General features: G+C 45.1%; 1 protein-coding gene across 2 annotated transcripts in view; it reads left to right on the top strand.

Moving 5' to 3' along the window:
• Window positions 1–3,455: 3,455 nt before the first annotated feature.
• The window catches only part of LOC139644056 (voltage-gated potassium channel KCNC1-like), a 51,768-nt gene continuing 31,466 nt past the window's right edge, over window positions 3,456–23,757 (top strand). For both annotated transcript variants that reach the window (XM_071519430.1, XM_071519429.1), the window contains exons 1-2: window positions 3,456–3,508; window positions 14,136–14,832. In XM_071519430.1, the coding sequence (XP_071375531.1) occupies window positions 14,212–14,832 (621 nt within the window). In that variant the 5' untranslated portion in view covers window positions 3,456–3,508; window positions 14,136–14,211. The remainder of the gene's footprint in view (window positions 3,509–14,135; window positions 14,833–23,757) is intronic.

Below are 23,757 nucleotides of genomic sequence, written 5' to 3'. Positions count from 1 at the left end.
TTTTTTTTGCCTAAATGAGCCAGAAACATTACGTCATCTCGTTTGGCAATGCCCATATGTTAGTGTCTTTTGGAATGATCTGCAGAACTGTGTAATGATTGCATGTAATATCAGCCTGACTCTGCAACAACATGATGTGCTTTTGTACTTTAACTGAGTTAATGCAGATGCCAACTAATCATATTTAATCAATTTGCCTATTATACTTAGATATCATATACATACAATGAAATAGTGTGAATGTAAATCATACTTTAATGTTTTCAAGATAGAACTGTAAAACTATTTCGACACTATATGGATGTAAGAACTTGACAGCTTGTCCATACTGCTCCATCTGTAATTTATTTAATCTCAATCCTTAATTTTTATAAATCCTGCTTTTGCTGCACTGTATGCATTGTATTGTTGCAACCCTGTCATTTTTTATAAGTTTATTATTTTTTGGAATGTATTGTAAACTAGGCTACTGTAGGCTACTATTTTGTTAAAAAAGCCATAGTATTAATTACATTTTCACAATTATACAATGTTAACCTCCTTTAAGATTATTAGATACTGCTCAATAGAGACAGACATGATTAGTAGAAAACAGTTTCTCAAGTGCTGTATCATGATGAAGTCAGATGGCACACAGCTCTAGAGGAGTGAAGCATCTCTTTAAAGACTGGCTTCCCAGAATTTGCCTCTTAATGACTGCATTTAACAAAGCTCACGATGGGATTGGAGGCATTATTGCTGGTGCTAATTGATAAAATGTAGGCTGCTGAACATTGTTTCTGTCTAGGAAAGTGATTGGAATTTGTTTTGGCATTTATGCATTTCTGTGGTCTGTGGACACAAACAGCATCTCCACCCAGTTTGATTTATGTTTCTGGTTTTGTTCTCATACCAAAACTGATTTCATGTACTTCCACTAAGTATGAAATGTTTTACATGCTTGAAGATCACACTGTACTTCAATCTTTGTACCGGATATTTTCAGGACAGATGCCTGAAAAACGAGGTCAGTGTGCAGTTCAGGTTCTGTAAATGATGGACTTTATCAATACAAGGTATTGAACCACCATTTTTTTTGCCTTTCCAATCAGTCTTTGCAGCCTCAAGGCCAGCAATCCTTTCTATTTCCCCACAGGTCCCTCTCTTTCTATATATACTGTATATAATGTAGACAGTTCCTTTCAATTTTTGTTTTGTCTAATGCATGTAATGTTTAGCTAAATATTACCTTCATCCATATTCTAATAATAATTACAGTAATCAATACACTGATGAGATTGAGGATTTCATCACAAACCTGCTTCTGTTTCTCTGTCCACAGCTGCAGCTCTCTCCTTGGCCACACAATGTCTCCTCGACACTTCCATATGTGTGTGCTGTGCAATGCTGCCACCAAGAGACTGAAGCTGGATGTGTCTTTGATGACTGTGGTTCACTTTAGCAAGAAGATGGTGAACGTTAAGTATTTATGCCATGCAGGCTGATGAGAAAAACACTGTGGGCTGCTTTTCTCTGACGGAGCGCTGGCATGAAGCCTCTCCTGTCGTCTGTTTCGGTCTGGTGAAGCTGAAGGATGAATTCACTTTTAGTTTGATGCAGAGATGGTTGCCTTGATGAATGATGGTGGAAGTGGTAGAGCTGGGAGATTTATTTGCCATAATAATGAGTGTAGAAGAAGTGGGAGATTACAAGGGGAGTCACGATTAATTGACTGCGAACTGTGTGCATCTGTTACCCCCGAAAATCGACTCAATTTATAGCTCTAATTTATAGACTCATATGATCTCTATGTATTGTGTAACCAGAATTATCTAGGGGAAAATGTCATGTAAAATATGAACTTAGGCTTCCCATCATATCAGCAGGACATTTGGATTGACGTTCTCCAAAATGTAGAAACAGAGCAACAAGTCAAGAAATTAACAAAGAGAAGCTGTGTCTGTCTAAGCTGTGCAATCTAAAATCTGGGACATCGTATGGTGTTGCTGCAAATTGGTGGGCTTTGATGCTCTTGCAGGAATTGCAGACAGTTGTTTAACGAAGTTATTATAGTGTAGTTCTAGGATTTTAATATATTAGGCCTAGAGAGAAAAAGCAAATGCTTTCGTCCTCTTGCCTGCAACAGTGGTGAATGATTTTATATATGTTGACATCAGAAATAAAAGAGAGGCCAGACAGTTCCATTTTGGCAACAAGACCTACTATGTAACTTTTACATTTTAAGCATTTTTATCTGATGCTCTGCTCCACAATGAGTGAGCAGGTAGGGCGTCAGTGTCTTGATGGTGGACAGCTCAACAACGGGTATTAAATTCTTGAAAGATAGGATTTACAAATGAAATGTAGGGACTTTCAGACACTTCAGGGACTTTTGAAGGGTGGCTCGGTGGTTAGCACTGCTGCCTCACAGCACAAAGGAGCTGGGTTTGATTCCCGGCCCTTTCTGTGTGGAGACTGAACCCCCATGAACCTGGAAAGGAATGAGCAGGTAAAGAAAATGAATGAATGAAGGTTTCGCTGTAGATTGATGTTTCTCTATATAGAAGTCCTTCACTCCTTCACTAATCCTTTTTCTGCACTTTTCAGCACTTTGATCTTGAATGATCATTCCGTGGTCACAGGAATATTGCATGGGCACTAAAGCCCTTTGCACTTTTATTATTGCCTGCATATAATTTTGGTGATGCAGAGTTGCACTCATCTATATTGCTGGTCTTCGTACTGTTGAGCCCGTTACCTGGTTGGCACGAGGGGTTGTGGACTGTGATGACCCTGCCACCAGAAAACAACAAGCCTTGGCAAAAGCAGGACAGGGGGTTGACAAAAAGCAGATGTGAAAGATAGTTTGGAAGGAAAGGAGAAGGGAGCTGAGGAAGCAAGAAGCAGGTCGCCGAGACCAGGGGGAAACATTTCAGCAACAGGCTCACTGAAAGATTGTGAAATTGTCATGTCAGCAACAGGCTATAATTTTAACATTTCAAGATTGTTAAATGTATGTGACCCTATTTAGCTGTGCTTCCACCTACTTGCTTGCTAACTGAAAAGTAATGCTTGATTTAACTAAAGACAGTGTCCACCTATTAGAAAACAGGACACGCCTGTAACTGTTTTAATCATCAGGAATATGTTAAAATATGATGAGAGCACCCCTCTCATAATCAAGAAGTAAGGTAAACACCCCACAGAAGCTTGCTATATATATCCAGCTTACTTGCTGAAGAGACAGATTCACTTCCTCTTTTCTTTCAATGGTCTTCTTATTATTAAGCAATCGTACATGAAACAACAAGAGTTCACGGGGAATGCACATAAAGGAACACAATTTCAACATAATGATGATATTAGCAAATACTGTACCACTTCCTCTTTTGACTTATCCCAAAAGTGGGCGTGGTAGTTTTTCAATAATAGGAGAGTGCGAGATAATTTTGCAGTGTATTTGCTTTAATACAGACTCGGAAAGACAAAGCCTGGACTTCATCTTTCCTCTGAGCCGGGACCAAGAAAGGTAAACCTGCTGACACTGTTTATGGGATAATATTTAGCTCTCGCCAAGGTGACCTGTCTAAACTTGGTCGGCTAAAACAAAGGCTAGATACAGAGTTAGGTCATAAATCTCGTAAAAAGAATAAACTACTAACCTTCTCTCTTGGGGGAACTCAGGGAATATCCCTTTTCGGCTTCTAGACCTTTGGGAGCTAAGGTTGGGTTAGTGACCTGAAGGGAAGGGACTCCCGCCCATTCCAAACCAAGGGCCTTAGGGACGAGTTAGGACTAATACAGGGTCATTTTAAGTGAGGCCTAGGCATAGCAAGCCTCCACCAGTGAATTAGTCTTTCAGGACACCTTAAGGGGAAGAAGAAACTGCAATACGTCTACTAGAAGCTCCAATACTGTGGCTTAGGCCTATATACAGAGTAGCTATCTACTGTATAAGATTGACTCTGGTCTAGCAATCTGATAATACAATGCCTCCAGTGCAATGTTTGAAATAGAGGTTGTCTATTTTATGTCATATTTAGAATAGAGAGTGGACCTTAAGAGCAAGGGTAACTTAATCAAAATATAGGTTATTATAATAATAATAATTATTATTATTATTATTGTTATTGAACATAGGATTACTTGAGGCTCTCTGCCCTGTAACCCACCTGCTCCTCTCCTACCACATGACTGCTGATGTCAGCCAAGCCAGAGTCAAGGATGGGAACCTGTAGACAAAATGGTGTTTGTGCGTCCGTTCAGCGAGTGAGCATGTGTAGGATAAGAAGGGGGGGGGGGGGGGGGGGGTGGAATACAACAAGATATTAAACACATAAAAATAAATCAGCGCGAGGATTACTCTCATAGCCACGGCGTGTGTTATGCTTTTTTTTTTTTTTTTACTGCTTGTTTATTCATCAAGTTCAGCACCAATATGAGAAATTAGCCTCTGTATTCACTGGGGTCCTCCCGCCCTCTGTCTTATTCTCTAATCCGCCCACATGTATCGTCTGAGGAAAAAAATAGTGCAGAAGGTGACGCTCCTCCAAAGGAACAGAGAGAGGCAGAGAGAGGGAAAGGGAAAGAGAGGTGTCTACAAGCTGTATCTCCATTGAAACATTTGGGAGGGGGAGACAGAGGAAGAATTGAATGGTAGCTACACCCTGCGCCTGGAAGCGTAGAGACACTGTAACAAAGGCTGGCAATTATTTTTGGCAATAACAAAGAGGTGGGAGAGGGGCACTGAAATCGAGGGAAATAGCAAAAGCCAGTTTTCATTGGGACTTCTGCTTCATTTCATACGAGAGACTCATACCTTGCTATCATCAGCATGATCATAAGCTATAAGTAATAAGCGGCAATAACGGTGTCAAAACGAGATTTTCAACAACAGACGCGCGCAATCCTATTTTGATTTATTATAATCGGGGGGGAAAAAAAGATCTCCTGAATGCCTGCGAGAAACTGGATACTCTCTCTGAAATCATAAGAAACAACAATCTGACAAAGAAAACTACATTTTGATTGATCTTTTTTGGGTTAATGTGCGTGTTTTCGCACGCACACGAAACGAACCCGAACCAAAAGCAAGTGAGTATTAACCGTGTCTGTGTATATGTCTGTATTTTGGTGGCTTTATTCTGCGTTTATACGTCTAATAACAAAGCATTTATGGGCCAGCGGAAAAAAAAAGAGAGGAAAAAAAATACAGCGTCTAGCCTACATTCAACAAGTATCGTTTTATCCACAATAAGTGCTAAATTCTCTTGTGACCTGTGCATTTTAATCAATATCTTGAGCAATCAGGATACCGATACTGTGTGAGAATTGTCCAAATTGGAATCACAAAGCTCTCCTGTGTGTTATTATTATTATTTCTAGCGGCTATAATAGTAAGAGTAATGCACTCCTACACTGTGCGATATTCAGTTTTAATTGCCCACTGATATGGCGCCCAATATTTCATTTTATAAAACCTAACATCCCTCATTGCACAAATGGTGGGTGTTTCCCCATCTTTACCACTAGATCAGAGCAGTTTCATGTCTCTGAGAGGGATGTGTGTGCATTCCTCTCAGCATCATTTTGTGTGTGTGTGTGTGTGTGTGTGTGTATCTGTCTGTCTGCCAGTGTGTGTGTGTGTGTGTACCAGTGTGTGTGTGTCCATGTGTGTACTGCTTCTGTATACGTCTGTGTGTGTGCACCTTGTTTTATTTTTGCATGTGCATTCGTGCATCTGCGCGTGGCAGTGTGTGAGAAACGGCGTGGCAGCACTGGGTAAGTGTCAAGGCCCTGAAATGGAGGTTCGATAACAGAACCGTTGGAGGAGGGCGAGAGAGCTGACACACACACACACACACACACACACACACACACACACACACACACAGGAGAGAAGAAGGTGTGAGGGAGAGATGGGAGAGACTGGAGCGGAAACACAGGAAGGACATAGCGTCACTGAGATCTCATACAGGAAGTCTATGGGGGCAGTTAAATGTCTAGACGTGCTTCTCTTTACCTAACCCCGCCACATCGCCAACAGCCTGGCGTTATGTCAACTCGCTTAGCCGTGCGCTCCATCCGCATTCCCCTGCATCACGCCAAAAGTCTTCAGTTTCATAACGCCTCTTCCTTCACTTCCCCGTGCATGCCTCCTCTCCTGCCACCTGGCTTCGGCGTGCTCTCCTCTCCTCTCCTCTCCTCTCCTCTCCTCTCCTCTCCTCTCCTCTCCTCTCCTCTCCTCTCCTCTCCTCTCTCCCCTCTCCTCCTAATGGGATCTCTCTGTCTCTTCCTCCATTTGCTTTCCCTGCTTTTTTCTAAATCCTGCATTATAAATCTACAGCTGGTGCTATTTTTAGACCGAGGGTAACCCAGAAAACACCCCTTTCGATTTTTAGAAGAAGCCTCCCCACCAGAGACAGCAGCATGCTGTCAGTGGATGTGATTGGTAGAGTAGTGATAGGGCTGGAAAGGAGAGTGCTGCTGTGTAAGTAGGGGGGAATAAATCTATTTTGAGGCAGTGATTGAATTACGCGTCTGTCATGTCCTATGTTGTGTGTTCCCTCTGACCCTTCCTCTCTCCTCGGCTGTAATGGCTTCTTTCTCTCGTCTCGTGTCTCAGCACCAGCCTCAGTATTCAGAACTTTCCTCTTCTCTTCTCTGGCTTTTGAACTAATTCATTAGCCGATCAAGCCGGTCCGGTCTTTTTAAACCCTCCGGAGGTGCCGATCATTTGACCTTCAGGCTCACCTCGAGCTAACCGTCAGTGGTGGAAATGTCACGTTGTGCCACTTAATGTGAAAAATAATCCTTTCCTCATCTCTTCTTCTCGTCTTTTTTCTCCTCATCTCCTCTCTCTTTACTATTCCTCTCTTTTTGTTCTCCTCTCATCTCGTTTCTCCTCTTCCCCCTGCCTCATCTCTCTCACATGTTCAGTCCTGTCTCCTCTCTCCTCTCCTGTCCTCTCTCCTCTCTTCTCCTGGACTGTTTTGAGTGTCTAGTCTAATCTATCACTTCACTGCCCCTCCTCTGTGTCTAATTGGTGGCTAGTTCACAGGTCAGGGATCCGCGCAGTAATACTTCTTCCCTCGTCCCGTTTGCCTGTCTGGCCCAATGTACCACATCATTCCACCGCTGCATCGTAATGGTCCTAATCATCCAGGAAGGGCAATACCATTAATTAGGAGTGGACGGATTTAAATGACCTGAGAGAGAAAAAGATGGCATGGGGGTTAAAGCTGTTTGGTCCTGATGCAAATTCTCCAAGAACCTAATGTTTTTTTCTTTTTTGGAGTCGGATAGTAGACACTTAGCTCGGCTGTGGGATATTAGCTCGGATTTATCTGGGTCCAGAAATAGAAACGCTTCCCGACATGACACCTTATCCCATGGCTCTTTTTTCCTGCATTGCAATGCTGTTTCAGGATTTTTTTTCCCCCTGACCTCTCTCGGACCATTCATGGCGTCTTGATCCTCTTACCCACACAGGGGTGCTATAGTATCTCTTCTTCTCCTTATACATTCTTACTCACTACCCCCTTCATCCTACCTTCCACGGTTATCCAGTGAAGTCTCACCCACTAGGCATATCTATCCTAAATCTCAGCATGTATTCTCCTGTGGGTGTTTTTAGGGAAGATTTTAGTCATGGACACTGACTGAGCTTTTGGAGCTCTATTACAGGCTTCATTTCTACTAGTCTATTCCTGAAAATGGCCTTATGTATTAATCATCCCCAGCCAGCTAAAAGGAGAAAACCTGAGAGCATGATTCTTGTTAGGAGTCTCTCGTGAAAACAGTGACTGGAGGGGCATCGTGGAGAGAGAGCAGTGGCTTATGGGTGGTGATTGACCAATATGCACAGGGCTCAAGACCCCCGGGGGGGGTGCTGCTGCTGCAGTACATGTGGATTGGTCATAGGAGGCACGGCCCCCGGAGGTCTGCACGCTGGTGTTGCTGAGTAGAGAAGCTTTTGCTGCCTCCGGTAGATTGGCCATTTCCTTTCCGCTTGCTTAATTGATTGGCTATTTAATTCACGTTCTGGGAATTGGCCGCTGGTGAGCTTTATTATGTCGAGAAATGCCCCGTTGTTTTTCTCCTGTGTGTGTACATCAGCTGTTTCAGAGCTAGTGGGTCATTGTGTGGCCTCTTTCTCTATTTTCCTCTGCATTCTCTCTCTCTCTCTCTCTCTCTCTCTCTCTCATCACACTCTCTCCCGCTCTCTCTCACACACATACATGTTGTATTCACACATATACGCACGCACAGTCTTGCATTTTTTCTCCATCCATTCATGCAATTCCCAGTGTTTTTCATTCTTATCCTTTCAATGCATACACCGTCCACCCCCAGCCACCTATCTCCACCACTACCATCACCACACACACACACACACACACACACACACACACACATACACACACACCCTTATCTGGCTTCTGTTGTGGCGGAATCAGAGTTTACACCATTAAGGCGCAATGGCAATCAGAAGAAGAGGAGAGGACACAGTGTGGTGACACCGCACTAAAAGGGGAGGTGACCGCAGTGCTTTTCCTGGCGCTGCAGTGCCTCGCTTTCTCCTGCTGGGGTCTCCTCAACACCACTGGGGAGTGCAGGAGAGAGGAGAGGGAGATAAGGTAGAGAGACTGGGGGGGGGGGGGGGGGGGGGGGGAGGAAAGAGGAGAGAGGGGTGGAGAAAGCGAGGGAGGGAGGGAGGGCAGCAATGTGGATGGAACAGCGTGAAACCGTGTGGTTACATCCTTTGATGAGGTAGCGGGTGGGGAAAAAAAATGGCCGCACATCAGAAACACATACATGCTACACGCTCTCACACACACACACACACACACACACACATACATACATACATTTGTACGCATATACGCATGCTAGCAAAGCCCTCCTTTTTCCCTAGAGGTGCATTTGCCATTCAGCTCAGCTGCACACGCATATCTGTATTACCCGCTCCTCTCGTTTTCCTCCCTCTCCTCCCTCTCGTTCTCCTCCCTCTTAATCACTCCGTCTCCTCCATTCTACCTATTACTACCGCAGATCATTACTAATTGCCCCCCACCCCCCCACCCCTTTCCCCCTCTCCCCTCTCCCCTCTGTCTTCTCTCTACCCCTTCGCAGCCATTCAGGTGCTTCACATGGCGCTATACATAACCACTACAGGGGTCTCTCTCTCTCTCTCTCTCTCTCTCTCTCTCTTCCCTCATCACCTCTCCTCTCCCTCATCCCCTGCGTTTCTCATCCCCACCATGCCTTTCATCTTCCCCCCTCCCCTCCTTCTCCCCCCCATCTTTTTTATCGCCCCCTCTCTCATTTTTCCCATCATTGTTCGTATAATTCTCTCCTCCAGCTCGCTCCCTCGCTCTCGCGACACCTCTCCCTCTCCCTCCTCTGCCTTTACCCTCCTTTATTCCCATCTCTTTCTATCCTTTTCTCTCCCTTACCAACACCCCTCCTCTTCCATCGCCTCCCTCTCTTTCTCTCTCTTTCCCTCTCTCCCTCTGTGATTGGTAAAGGTTTTTGCTTTTTCTGCCAACTGGTGGGTCTGTTCCGCATAGTCAGCACTCCTCCAAATTCCACCCTGCTTCTGTGCTCTCTCTCTCTCTCTCTCTCTTTCCACTCACTGCTCCTCTCTCTAGTGTGCGCTCTCCTCCCTCCCCCCGGTTACTGCTGGTACCTCACAGTCAATGCGTCCCATAATCCCGTGCTCCCTCCCCCTCTTGCTGCAGTGTTTCTGCTAATATATATTAGCGTCAGTGCAGCCGTCGTGCACGAGCGTTGTGCACTCTCTCTCTCTCTCTCTCTACCCCCTTCTCTCTATCCTTCCTCTCAACACACTGCAGAAATGCTCTCTCCTCCCTGAAGTTCATTATGATTAAGCTGCATTTTGCCCTCAGAAGGTTTTCTTAGCCTTTTTGTAGCACTCGCAGCCAGGTGAGCGTGTGTGTGTGTGTGTCTCTCTCTCTCACTGTGTGTGTGTGTGTGTGTGTGTAGTGGAGAGGCAGTAGTAGCAGGGTGGCGCAGGACATGGTGGCCAAGGCAGGAAATGCTGCAGGAGAGAGGGAGAGGTGGGGGAGAGGAATTGTTCCTCTCCTCTGCTCCTCTACCCCTCTCGCTTTTCCCTCCCTTTTTCTGCTTCTCGCTCAGTTTCAGCCTCTTCCTGATGCGAACTCCCCCTCTCTGCCTTCCTTCTCCCCTCCTTGCTTTTCCGTCCCTATTGGATCTCGACTTCCTTCCTCCATTTTACACCCGACTCTCACCTTCCTCTGGCTTCAGTCCCCCCTTCCTCTCCTCCTCGCTCGCTCCTCCACCCCCCTCGCTCTCTCGTTCTCTTTTTTTTTCCCCGAGCAATCGCACTGCTGCCAGTGATCAAAGTGCTGAGGCCAGCTCTTAAAGGGATGTGCGTCCTTCCCCTTGTACTAAGCTGAAACCCTCAAACTGCGGACCGTGTCCTGGGATGAAACTAGAAAGTATTCAACTCACACACCCCGAACTCAGTAAGCTCATTAATCTGGTCCTGTTGACGATATGCTTTCGCTCGAGTGAAAATTCATTTCAAATCTCAGAAGAAGTGTAATTGGTTCTTAGGAAGGGTGGAAAGAACCCAGCCGCGTTCTCTCCCAACTAACCTCCAAATCCTACAATACATAAATGAATACTTAAGTACCTTTATAAAATCAATATGCTCACCACACATGATTCAGAGAGGCTTTTACCCATAGTTAGAGACTTGTGGCTGTCCACGTATAAAATATTCAGCAGTTCACTAATGAGCTTCAGCTGCTTAAAAAGTAGTAGCTGGGACCTTGAGTTACAAACTTAAGTCAGAGAAAGTCATTAAGTGGTAAATGTTTGACACTGGCATCGTAAAAGCCGCTTCTAAAAAGTTCAGGACCCCCTGCTTTTCCCCTTGCTGGTGTTTGGAGGCTCTGCGGCCGCTCTGTCCCGTCCCGTTCCTGTCAGAGGGGAGCAGGCAGTGTCGCTGTCCATGGTGCTGAAATCTAATCCATCCCACAACACAAGTCTTCCCTTGCTGGAAAGCCCCGCAGGACAAAGCTGACTGTCGATGAGGATTCCTTTACACTGTCCCTGCCTGAACTTACTTCCAAATCATTTATGTTTCTAAGTTATACCTAGGTTTTAAATTGTTATACCTAAAAATAGTTAAAAATAGTTACTTCAATGTCCTGATGTCAGCAGTTATTTGCAAAGACGCAGAGTAAACCGCCTTTTGACAGAACGGTGCGGCACAACTCTCAAACTCAGGAGTGCAGGATTTTTTTTTTGTCAAGCAAGCAGATTCGCTGGTACTGCAGCAAAGACTGGGAAGAGTTTGACGTGGGACAGTTGAGAGAAAAAGTAGAAAGAGGGCATTTAACGTTTAACTAACTTGATTTTTCTATCTATACACATAAGTGTCTTAGATGTCTATGCACTTTAACACTGGTCTCAGATCTGTTTCCAAACTCTGACTGCATACCCATGCAATAGCCTTATTCTTAGCAGATCTTACCTCAGCGTTGTGTTTCCAGGATCCTCAAAAAAGATAATTGTCACACCAAAAAAAAGGAAAAAATGTAAATGTAAAAATTTGTAGAAAAAGAAAAATAATGTCAAAATAAGGTCTGAAGAGAGAGAGAGCAAACTTTGTCATGAACCAAAAGTTTTTTGGAAATCTAAAAAGTGCACGTAAATAGTTAAAACAACAGAACACACAACAGTGACAAGGAAAAACAGAAAGACTGCAATGTCCTGAATGACAGAAAGGAAAAGTCAGAGGAAAAGAGAGGAGGAGAGTTGACCCAAAGTGGAAGAGGCTTACTTTGGGAAGGGAAATGAATGGGATGCAAGAGTGGGTGGAAAAGAGAGAGGGAGAGATGGGAAGAAAGAGTGCAGACAAGTAAAATGCTGCAAGAGGAAGAGGACAGAAAGAGCAGAAGTGAAGAGAAAGAATGAGAGAGGGGCACTGGATAGGAATAAGAGCGTGTTGTGAGAGGAGGAGGAGAAGAGGAGGAGGAGGAGGAAAGTGAAGCCTTGATTCCCCCCCTTCAATGAAATGTGATTCCTTTATGCGGAATATGAGAGCGAGCGAGAGAGAGAGAGTGAGAGAGACTGAGAGAGAGAGAGCGGGTAGATGGAGAGTATAGGAGAGGGGGAGGGCTACAGAGAGAGAGAGCGAGCGAGAGAGAGAGAGAGAGAGAGAGAGAGAGAGCACAGGAATGGAAAGGAGGGGGGTAGAGGAGGAGAGTGGCGCATTTCTTTGAATAGAGAAAAAGGTTAACAACATAGATGCGGTGCATGTAGAGGCTTTTGGGTCTGAACGTGCAGGATTGTGGACGAGACCTGGCAACGCGGCACACGGGCGGACGTGCTGACCCAGGAGAGGAAGCAAATAACTCTGGCTTTTTTTTTTTTTTTTTTTTTTTACTGCAGCAGAATTCATTCACTTTTATAGCGCACTCTCCTTTTTCGATGCCTGCTTTTCCCTCCTCCCTCCCTCCCTCCTCCTCCTCCTGTTCCTCCTCCACTCTCCCTTACTCATTCACCTCCCTCTCCCCCCCCCCTTCCATCACTGGGGAAGAGACAATGTTACACTAGCTGTTCACTGTAACTGCCTGTAGTGAGGGACTAAGTGAGGGCACAACCGTGCTGCATTCACTTTCTTTCTGCCTTTCGTTTTTCCTTTTTTTTTTCAGAGGAGGGTCCCACTATCTCTCTTTGTCCATCACATGCTCTCTCTCTCTCTCTCTCTCTCTCTCTCTCTCTCCATCCTCCGGTCTTTGTCTGTGCCTGGCTTGTTTTCCTGATTGCGATTTGTTCCGTCCTTTTCAATCCCTCCATTAAAAATCAGATTTATGGCCTCCCCCCTCTCTCCTCTTTCTCTCTCTCTCTTTCTGCCTCAGTCACCTCCTCCTCTCTCTCTCTCTCCCTCCCACTCTCACTTCCCTCTCTCTATATCTCCCTCTCTTCTCCTTCTTCCTCTCTCTGTCTCTTTCTTTACACACACACACACGCAAACAAGCACGCACAATGCATGGGAGAAGTGGCAGAGAGCACTGACATAATTGTGCATCACATGAATGTTAAGGCAGGAGGGGGGGAGGAGGTGTAGAGGAGCGGGCTGCAGCAGTGTGTGTAGCATGCACATAGACTGATTGAGGAGATCTAACATTAGTACGGACACTGCACTCTCGGGAGGCAATTAACACACACACACACACACACATTCACACACACACACACACACACACACACACACACACAGTGCTGCGCCACCTTACGTCAGAGAGGCATTTCGGAGGAAGGAGAAGAGAAGCAGGGAGATGGATCCCCAATTTAATACCTCCTCTCTTTCTCTCCCATCCCTCTGTCACTCTCTTCTCTTTCTCATTCTAATTCTCCTTTCTCGCTCTCCTACACACACACACACACACACACACACACACTTACTTCCCCGGCTCCCTTCTCTTGGGTGCCCAGGCAGGCAGAGGGGGAGGGGAGGGGGGGGGGTCTGCATGTATAAGTGTCATAGTGGCCTAATTAGGGAGAGGATTTGAATGAACACTGAGTTGAGCATCAACCGGATCAATTTAGAAATCATTGTCGACTCCCAAGAATAACAGTGGGACCAAGTGGCTGAATGAGAGCAAGTGATGATGTTTAAAGTAATAGTTCAGAGCAGGAAGAGAGGAAAAGGGGATGTGGATGAACAGTGTGTTTGGGACTCCTATCACATTACAATAGGCTGGATCACTGTAAATGACTGTCTCAACTATTCTCATCACTGTGGTGTCTACAGTTAGACTAAGAGGATGTTGACTCATATGAAGCTGCTCAAGCCACCTGTTCAAATCTGTTTTTAACACATATGCTGTTTCTAATAAGTTGATGGCATCTCTATTCCTCAAGATGCTTCGTTAAAACAACTTTGCAGCCAGTCTTTTTCATGTCAGATTCCCTGTCACTCATCACTGCACCTGCACAAGGTCACGTTGCGCCCTCCTATTAGCAAATTACCAAGTGAATGACTGCATATCTGCCCTATTAGCGTGTAATTCTCAGGTTCTATTGCAATGTTGATGTTTAATCCACATATATTTCTCCCTTCTGCTAAAATTTCTGCCCTTTTTCTCTCCCCGCAGACTCCTCAGACTCCTCAGACTCCTCCCTCCTCCTCCCTTCGGTTTCTCTCATCCTCTCCCTCCCCCCCGGTCCTCTATGCTCAGTTCGGTGTGTGTATCCTCTTTCAAAGGGCGCAAGGGTGGGAACAAGTCGTCCAACAAAGCATGTTACAGCGCAGACATGACTTGTCCGTCGGAAAGCGAGAAAATCGTGATAAACTGCGGGGGGGTGCGGCATGAGACCTACCGGAGCACCCTAAAAACGTTGCCCGGTACCCGCTTATCGTGGCTTACCGAGCCGGACGCGTTCAGCAACTTCGACTACGACCCCAAATCAGACGAGTTCTTCTTCGACCGCCACCCGTCGGTATTTTCCTTCATCCTCAACTATTACCGCACGGGGAAGTTGCACTGTCCCAACGATGTGTGCGGTCCCTTGTTCGAGGAGGAGCTGGCCTTCTGGGGCATCGATGAGACAGACGTGGAGGCTTGTTGCTGGATGAATTACCGGCAGCACCGGGATGCGGAGGAGGCGCTGGACAGCTTCGAGACTCCCGAGCCGGACGCGCCGGACGACGACCCCGCGCTGGGCGGTGCGGACGGGGACTTGAAAAGACTGTGCATGCAGGAGGACGCGAGGAAAGCGGGCTGGTGGAAAACCTGGCAGCCCAAAATCTGGGCACTTTTTGAAGACCCTTATTCCTCCAAATATGCCCGGGTGAGTTCCCCATGTCTCTCCTCAAGGGACCAACTTGTTTCCACACTGTTATATTCTGCCACATGATGCCCCATGCCATCACTTGAGTCATGATAAGTTTTAAAAACTTTGTAAAATGTTCTCTCCATATTACCACCATAGCTATTTATTGCAGAGAAATTTCCCTTCATCATTACAGGCCACTTACTGTTGGTATCTATGTCATCCTTGACAGTAGGCTTGTATTAAATGGCAGGATATAGACTCACGGATATTGAATAATTAATGTTGATAGCATAGGAAAAATGGAAAATGGTATGGCAGCTATATCTATTGGTAGATGGCTACTAGTTGATATTACAAATGAGGTTTTTGTCAAACACATCATTTCCATTTCTTCTACTAGATATATTACATTTCAGACAAGCTGGATTCACACTGAATGCCCTTTTTATTGCTATCATAATTCCTATCGCCGTATCCTGATACTTGAGCAGGTTTAATACATATCTGCTTCCAAACGCAGCATCCGCTGCGCGTCCTGCATCCAAACGCCTTCATTAGGTGCTATTTGTCCGTTTACGATGCACATCAGAGCGCCGTATTTCATGTTAGTCTTATTTATTGAAGCACCTAACTGAGGAGGCTCATACGACCCCGAAGCCTCAGTGCTGAAGTACATGTCTTTCCCCCCATTTGCCCTTGGTAGTAATGCTAATCTCTGCTGGGTTGCTTTGTGCCAATCCCCTGTCCCAGATGAATCCTACATGCCTTTTACGCACGGGCTTTATTGCTTTTACAGCCGTTACTGTACATTGGAGTATCTTTCACTGTTTTCATGTAAATAGTGAATGATTTGCCTCTTATCAGCAAACGTTTGATGACCGTCTTTGATCGTGCAATATATATATCTTGAGTTACAATATGAGTAACAAGTAGCCTAGACAGTCTTTTTGATCCATGTTACATGAAAACATTCAGTTGAAGTAGGATTGTGGCTCTTTTTTTCTTGGAGCCTCCAGGTAAAGACAAAGCCATCTTCTTGATTATAACTGCTTTGATTTTTTTTTGTTTTGTGTATTCAGTCTTGTCCTTTGATCATCCCTGTCATACCCTTCAACGCTGATGTTAATAAAGTTCTTTTCCTCCTCATGAGGACGTGTGATGACCCACAGACATTGTGAATGCATACATAGGTCTACATACAAACCCAGACAGTCAGCAGACACCTGCAGTGGCCAGACATTCATGCCATCACATGGTATAAAGAGCTAAATGCTGTGTGTTTTTGAAAAAACACATTTAAAGCATAGTACAATTTGCATACTCAGCAATATGTATTGCATTTACAATTCACATTTGGTTACATCACAGATAAAGACATTCTCTCTCTCTCTCTCTCTCTCTCTCTCTCTCTCCCCCTCTCTCTCTCTCTCTCTCTCTCACACACACACACACACACACACACACACACACACACACACCACCTCTTCCCACCTCTGGCACTGGGCACGGGTCCACGTACCTGGATTGTGTTCTCCCCAGAGGAAGAGGGAAGTGTCAGGCTGTGATGGACAGATAGTCTGGATCAGGCCACCTGATCCATCCCCCTGCTCTCTCTGGGCTTTGGGATCAGGTAGCAGGAAGTACCTCTCTAACTGTCACTCTCACCCCATCGGACACAGCGTCCCAATCGGATTGATTTCCACCCCCCCCCCAACACACACACACCCTTCCGCTCTTCACATCTCTCAACCCAACAGTTCACCATGGACTGGCTCTGTGCAGAATGTCCCATAGTTGGAGGGGAGGCAGCTTCAGGTTGGATGCTTGGGATTTGCAGATTCACTTCAAACCACACTATAGATAGATTTGTATGACAGGCAGATGGCAAAGATTTGTTTCAAATGTGCATGTAAACAGAGAAACTACATGCTTGGACCAAGTGGATTTGCCGTCGGATGCTGATTTGGCTTCTCCTCATGACATACAGCAGCATTTCTAATAGCTTGGATACAAGTTACTGTACCTGCCTGCCTTGTCACCAAAGGCCATGCTGTATTATGTAATGTACAGTTCAGCTTATCTACTGGTTACAGTGGCCAAGATCTCATGAATCATACAGTATCTAAGCAGCTTAATGGTCGGAGATAGCAGGGTGTTGATGACTCCATGTTGGGGTTATGCAGAGCGCAAAGCAGGTAGTAGGTGGGATTCATTACAGCGCCTGCACAGCGCCGGCTCTATTTGTGGGTGAACGCAGCCCCATTTCTCTCTGTAGGTTTAATATGCCAGCGCTATACGTCAAACAGCGATGTGACCCAGATCACTCGTTTTTCCACCCTCGCTCTTTCTAAAAGTATCCGAGTCCATCATGGCAGAACCTTTTGGTGTTTTTTTCGCCTGAGAGATGTATGTATGTTACGTGCGGAGAGTAAGACAGAGAGACAGAGACAGAGAGGTGTAAAAAAAAAAAAAAAAAAAGAGAGAGGGGGATGAGAAAAAGCTGGACAGGGGACGAGAGAGGAGATAGTGATGTGGAAATGCAATGAGACAGATGAGAGAGAGACAGAGAGGGAAGAGGGAGACGGGGGAAATAAAGGGAGACCGAGGAGGAGAGACGTTACTCTAATGATTTAAGGGATTTTGTTTGCATGGCTGTGATGTAATGCATCAGCGATCAATGTTTTGATCAGAGCGGTTATTCATATTATCGCTCGACATGCAAGGCTTTTTTTCCTCCCCTCCTTCGTGCGTGATCGCGTGGGGCTCGCTCATGGATATACCGTAGTAGCACACGCAGCTACACACATGTACACACACACACACACACACGCACGCACCACACACACACACACACACATACATGCTGGTGTCTGTGCTGGCTTTTCTGCTGCAGTAGACACGGGGAGAGAGAGGAGGGGGAGCAGTGGAGAAAGAGAAAGGGGGGGTGAGAGAGAGTGAGAGGGATAGGCAGAGCAAGGGAGATGGAGAAGGAGTGAGATAGTGGAGAGAAATACAGAAAGAGAGAGGCTGAGAGGGACACGGATGGAGAGAGAGTAGGACAGAGAGAGAGAGAGAGAGAGAGAGAGAGAGGGGAGAGAGAGAGAGAGCGAGAGGAGCAAGGGGGGTATTGAGATAAAGAGGGAGGCGGCGACAGCCATAGAGAGAGAGAGAGAGAGAGAGAGAGAGAGAGAGAGAGACATTGGATGATGGGGGTGGGGACCCCTGTTTTAGCATCTTCGATCAGCTATGAAGGCTTGAGCCATCCAATCTTCCCAGCCTGGCCCTCCTGCCTGCCTATTGATTGATATTTTATTGATTATCCTCTCTTTTTGTCTGTTTTAAAACCATTCTCTCTCCCCCTGTCACCCTCTTAAAACCTGAGAATGCTTAAGGAGACTTAAGGTTCCGGTGCTACTGTACGGTAACCTGACTGTTAACCTATTGACGCAATTTATGAATGCCTATGTCTCGTGCGTTATGATGCACTATCCAATACATCTAATTTCTTTATTGATCCAAGCCTGGATGACACTGAGCTTTGCAGTGCAATTAAGCAGCAAAGGAGACTTGGAGCGTATAAACCTGTCAGCGAAGTTGTAACATGCTTGACATTTTGATTTTGTCTATTGTCTATATTTTGTGCTTTATTTTGGCCCTCAGTTTCAGGTTTTTGTGACCAATTGTTTTCAATTGCTATTTTTAACTGTTATCTTCCTGAATGGCAATGGTCCTAATTGAATAACTAAGGATTTACCAATATCCATGAACTGTGTGGTTATTGTTTTGGTGTCAGTGTGTTCTTACTGAAGCAGAGGAAATCTAATTTGATGTTATCACTTGACAGTTATCACATTGCCTATATGGTGCTGAGCTAACATGGAGGAGAGAGTTACAGTGAATGCCACTATTTGCTGCTCATAGACAAACATCACAAGAACATTGTGCAAATGGAAAACTGAAATGTTCTGATAATTGAAATGACATTGAAGTACCAGTTTAAAGCTTGTTCAATATGTGAAACGGGCATGGATAGGCTTGTGCGGTCAGATTTGCACTACAAATACTCTGAATCACATACATCAAAAAGGAAGTTACAACATTTTTGAATAACCATTTGATTAAGCAGCCAGTTTGGTCATCAAAGATTTATATACAGTAATACAATAGTTAACATTCTCATAGATACAGAAAATAGATTATAGAGACACAGAATTTGCTGAAAATTGCTTTCCCCTTTCAACACACTCTGCTTACCTGTATGATAAACAATTTTGAGTCCATATTAATTCTACTTGTGACCATTTTGATATCATGTCGTATCATTTAGTCCCACAGTATCATAGGTTTAGTTTTGGTCACTTGCAGTTTAGCATGAGAGGGACACAGTTGTCTTTGTCAGCATATCTCCTGACATAACACCATTTGTAGCTCAGCATGTACAAGATGCCCCTTAGCCCCCTCCAAATCTGACTTTCTGTGCTTGTATTTGATTTGCGCTCGTTTTGGGGGCAGCGCCGCGTCCCGCTCCGCTGTCCAGAGCCCCTCCCTGAAGGTCATGTCTTGTGGTTCATTGTTTGCTGTTCTTTTCCACTGTGTTCAGTGCCGGAACGCACACTGCTGTCATAAACACAAATATGACCTGCCACCGCACCGGATAGCCTCAGAACAGGTTGTCTCTGGGTAGAAAACCACTGTGCTGGACCGAAAATAGAAGAAAAGATGTATAGATAGGCTTGCCTATATATATATAGCCATGGTGTTGGCCAGAAAAAAACAATGCTTGGGGCAGGGTTTGGGTGACATTACCATTTTCGTCAGGGACCTTGCATCACATTTTTTTGGGGAGGGAGACAACCTTATGACTAAGAAGCTGAGCGCTGTGTGGGGTGGAAAGATGGTATTTAGGGACAGACACAAGTAAGCGTTTGAAACAGGAAGTGATAATTGGCGAAATATCCACTTTAACACCTGCGCCGGGAAGCTCTTGAATTTCACGTTTCATAAAAGCACACTGTCCTCTTTTGATTTGAACAGATATCACACTCTCTTTTTTACTACAGTATTAGGTCACTTCTAATTTTGCATTGCCTTTTTTGCACCAGTTTTAAGCAGCTCCACCTACGGCACCTCCCAACTCTGCTCTGGGTTTTATGAGAATTGTGCTGAAGGTGACTGTGGATTGTGTGTGCAGGTCCCAGCCAATCATAGCAGGCCCTGGCCTCTCTCTCCCTCGCCTCTCTGCTCTGCTATTTGTTGCGCGTCCCTGTTGTGTTCCATGCTGTGTTCTCTGTAAAATCACAGCCAACACCATTCTCATGTTAAAGGGGTGCGGCTCACCCTAGAACCATAACAAGAGACTCTTATCCTCATGATGAGAACACCCTAGTTGTTCCACTGTCAGCAGTGATGTGAAATCAAGATAATTTCCAGCTACTTTAAGGGTCCTGTTTTGCTAACCGAAAGGTTAAGGTTTTAAGTGTGTGTGGAATTAAACTTTAACTTTCAAAAGCAGGGTTTTGGTATTCTTACTCTATTGAAAGGCCTATTTCCCACTTCCATTCTTGTTCTTCTCCCTGTGGATTGCATCTGAAAATAGCAAAGAGAGGGAAGGAGGCCTTAATCTCATTCTCTGGTGGCAAATCTATTCCTCCATTACTGGTGAGAGGATGGGATTTTGTACTTGTATGACCATTCAGCACATAAGCAATACTTAGTAAACACAGGTGTGAAAATAGCTACTGCACTTTTGCGGTGTTTTTGTCTGGGTGGTACAGTAGCCCGCTTGTTCAAACCCATTGTACCCCCCTTGAGAGCGAGATGGAGAGAGATATTCTTAAGTGCTAAACAAGTTTATTATGGTGAACTGTTTTCGTCAGGAGAGGGCTGTTGGGAAGGGCATGACAAACAATTAGTCAAGTTAACTTTCCTGCCTGCATTAGGGATATCCATCATGTTCTGCTTCAATTTTCCCTGACGAGGTTTTGTACCCCGGGCCTTCTCATGTTGTGTTCATATCCTCAGATATCCGAGTCCCTCTGTTTTCAGTCCTGCCTGGTAACGTGAGCGCTGTCTGTTGGTGATATTTTACTGGCTAGATGCTTAGTAGCGTGCAACAAAGAAAGTGGTGACATGCCCATTGTGTTGAATAACTGAGATGCACATACAAAGAAGTAAAAACGGAAAAAGACGATCTTGTCAAAGTTGCCTTTGGACTTCATTAACTGCATTAACAAGTATTAGATTCCAGACAGGAGCAATTAGCATGTTGTGTGATTATGTTACAAAAATTGCTTCCGCCATCACTCCAAATACTCCCTCCTTGTCTTTATCTCTCGCTCAGCCATCTTCCTCCTCCTCCTCTTCTCCCTCGGTCCATTTAGCCATGCTAGTTATGTGCTGAATCAGCGCTCCACATCACTGTACAGCCAGTCAATTAGTTGGTAAAACGTTGGACCATTCTGCTCTTATGCTTTGGAACTGAAATGTTTTAGGACACTGGCGTGGCTGGAGAGCTCACATGGTGCCAGAGCCGATTACAGTGGTGGGAGTCTGAATTCTCTAAATGGGGCAAAATCTGGTCACATCACAAGAGAGCGAACAGTGCATTGTGTACTATATTCACACACACACACGGCCACACGCATACACATACACACACTGACACACACATAAGAAAACAAGTAGCGTACACACATTTACCTGCACAGGTAAATGACTGTCTTTGTTAATTGCACACAACTCCTCAACACAATTCCTTACAAGTCCTTGCACTGCATCAGAACTGCAAGGTACTCAATTATTCATAAGCAATTCAGGCCATACTGTAACTAAACAAAGACCAGAAACACCTTTACGCACTCATGCATGTTATACTACACACTCTTAAACACCTGGGCGGACATAAATCCTTTCTCACTCCACTCACCTTTACACATGGGCCTATTCTGTATGTGTTGCTGCCCATAAACCATTCTGCTGAGCGTTCACACTTACAGCATGCACATAAATCACTTCATTTGACACTCCTCTCCATGTAACCTTGTAGACCACATTCATGCAGAATGCAAGTCTCAAAACCACAAAAAACATGTTTGACAGCAGCTGACAGATGAAGTTGATCTTCCCAAATTCTGTCATGATGTTCTGATCATGCAACTAAATGATTTTATTGAGATTTTAATGATTTTTTTTTTTTTAATTCACAATGGCTGGGCATTTTGTTAACATTTTATAGTATGTAATATAAAAAAAAAAAATACTTTATTCGTGAGTATTTCAAACCTAATCTGTAGCCAATTACCATGCCAAATGTATGACATGATTGATTTTTTTTAATAGATTTGGATTGTACTGTATAGTCTTCACAACCCACTCAAATAAGGCAAGACTAACCTGCTGATTGTACCCGTGCTGTGGCTCAACACATCTGGTTAACGGTTTCGTGTGTTGAGTGTCTATGCATGGTTGGCCACGTGTCGTTGGCCTGTGGCACTTTAACAGTCGAGCTGGATCCCTGCTCATTCCCTTGGAAAATGACATTGGAGCGCGTCACTGGGACAATTCCTGTGTGACCATCTGCTTCCTTGTGATTGTCCCTCCTTTCCAAGTGGCAGTGGAGTGGAGGCTGAATGACCACTTTAAGGGGGAATGTGGTCTAGCGAACGGCGGCTGTGTAAAATGTCCGATTTGGGAGGGGATTTGATGGAAATATCTCAGATCGCCCTGTGGAGTTCTTGTGAAGGTCTCATACCATTTTGACATCTTGGGCCATTTTGCACCTAAACATTTTCCTGTATAATGCTCGGAGAAACTGATGGTTAGATACATGGAGTGCTCTTGTGTACTAGAAAATCCTCTGGAATCTGTCCTTTACATACATGTGTTGTGTGTGCACCTCCCATGACTTTCCTTTTTCTCTTAGATAGCAGTTTTTTTTGTAATGAAGGTCTGAGATAGATTAAGGACAGTGAGAGACTGAAGCACAGACAGACAAAGACGGGGAGGGAAAGACAGAGAGAGAGGGAGGGAGAGAGAGAGAATGAGAAAAATAGGAGGAGGAGGAGGAGGCACTCGGTCATCACTGCTAATAGAATAGGCACAGCTTCGCCCAACTAGCTTTCAGGCTCTCAGACAATAAGCAGGAGGACAGGAGGGGGACAAGAGAGCAGTGGGACGGACGGAGAAAGGTGAGGGAGGGAGGAAGAGGGGAGGACCAGTCGAGAAAGAGGGGGGCTACGTCGCAAGGACAAATGCACATAGTACGCTGCAGCAATCTGGATCGAATACAAAGCAGACGAGAGGGAGCGGACGCCAGTGCAGCCCGCTCACCTCCACACAGCATTTGTTTGTCTTCATAAATGTTTGACAGGACTGCAGTGGGAATGAAATGGAGGGGACCTTAACGCTGCAGAGCAGAGACGACACTGTGACGTGTCGACTGGAGAGCCTTGTGTGTGTGTGTGTGTGTGTGTGTGTGTGTGCATGTGTGTGTGTGCGTGTGCGTTTGTGTAGGAGAGCTCACCGATTCCACTGTAGTGTGTCAGGGAGTTGAGTCATTCAGGGAATCTCTGAAACAGAAGTCTGTGTTGTGATTGAATTTTACCGGTATCACTTTCAAGAGCACTGACCTCAAAGATTCAGCGTTTCTAGCTCTCAGAAAATAAAGTATACGAAAGGATTACCTGCAGCTGAAGCTAATTATCCCTCTCAGTTCATGGCAACCTCCCCCCAAACTCCATTGCTCCTCCCTCTCCTCCTCCTGCCTCTCCTGACAATCAGGCGTTTGATGAGTCTCGGTGCGTACATACATGGCACGTATAGCATGTGCTCACGTGTTTAACATACATGCAAATACACGTACTTCCTAAATACACGTGCATTTCTCACCTCCTCCTCCTCACCCCTCACCCCCACCCTCCTCCCCTCTACTCTTAGCCCCCT

Source organism: Centroberyx affinis, unplaced genomic scaffold (genome assembly GCF_046629955.1).
Source record: "Centroberyx affinis isolate AG114_WGS23_722 - 3 ecotype Tasmania unplaced genomic scaffold, CSIRO-AGI_Caff_v1 ptg000697l_1, whole genome shotgun sequence".
In the NCBI taxonomy this organism is placed as follows: Eukaryota; Metazoa; Chordata; class Actinopteri; order Beryciformes; family Berycidae; genus Centroberyx; species Centroberyx affinis.
This window is presented reverse-complemented; position numbering and strand designations above follow the sequence as displayed.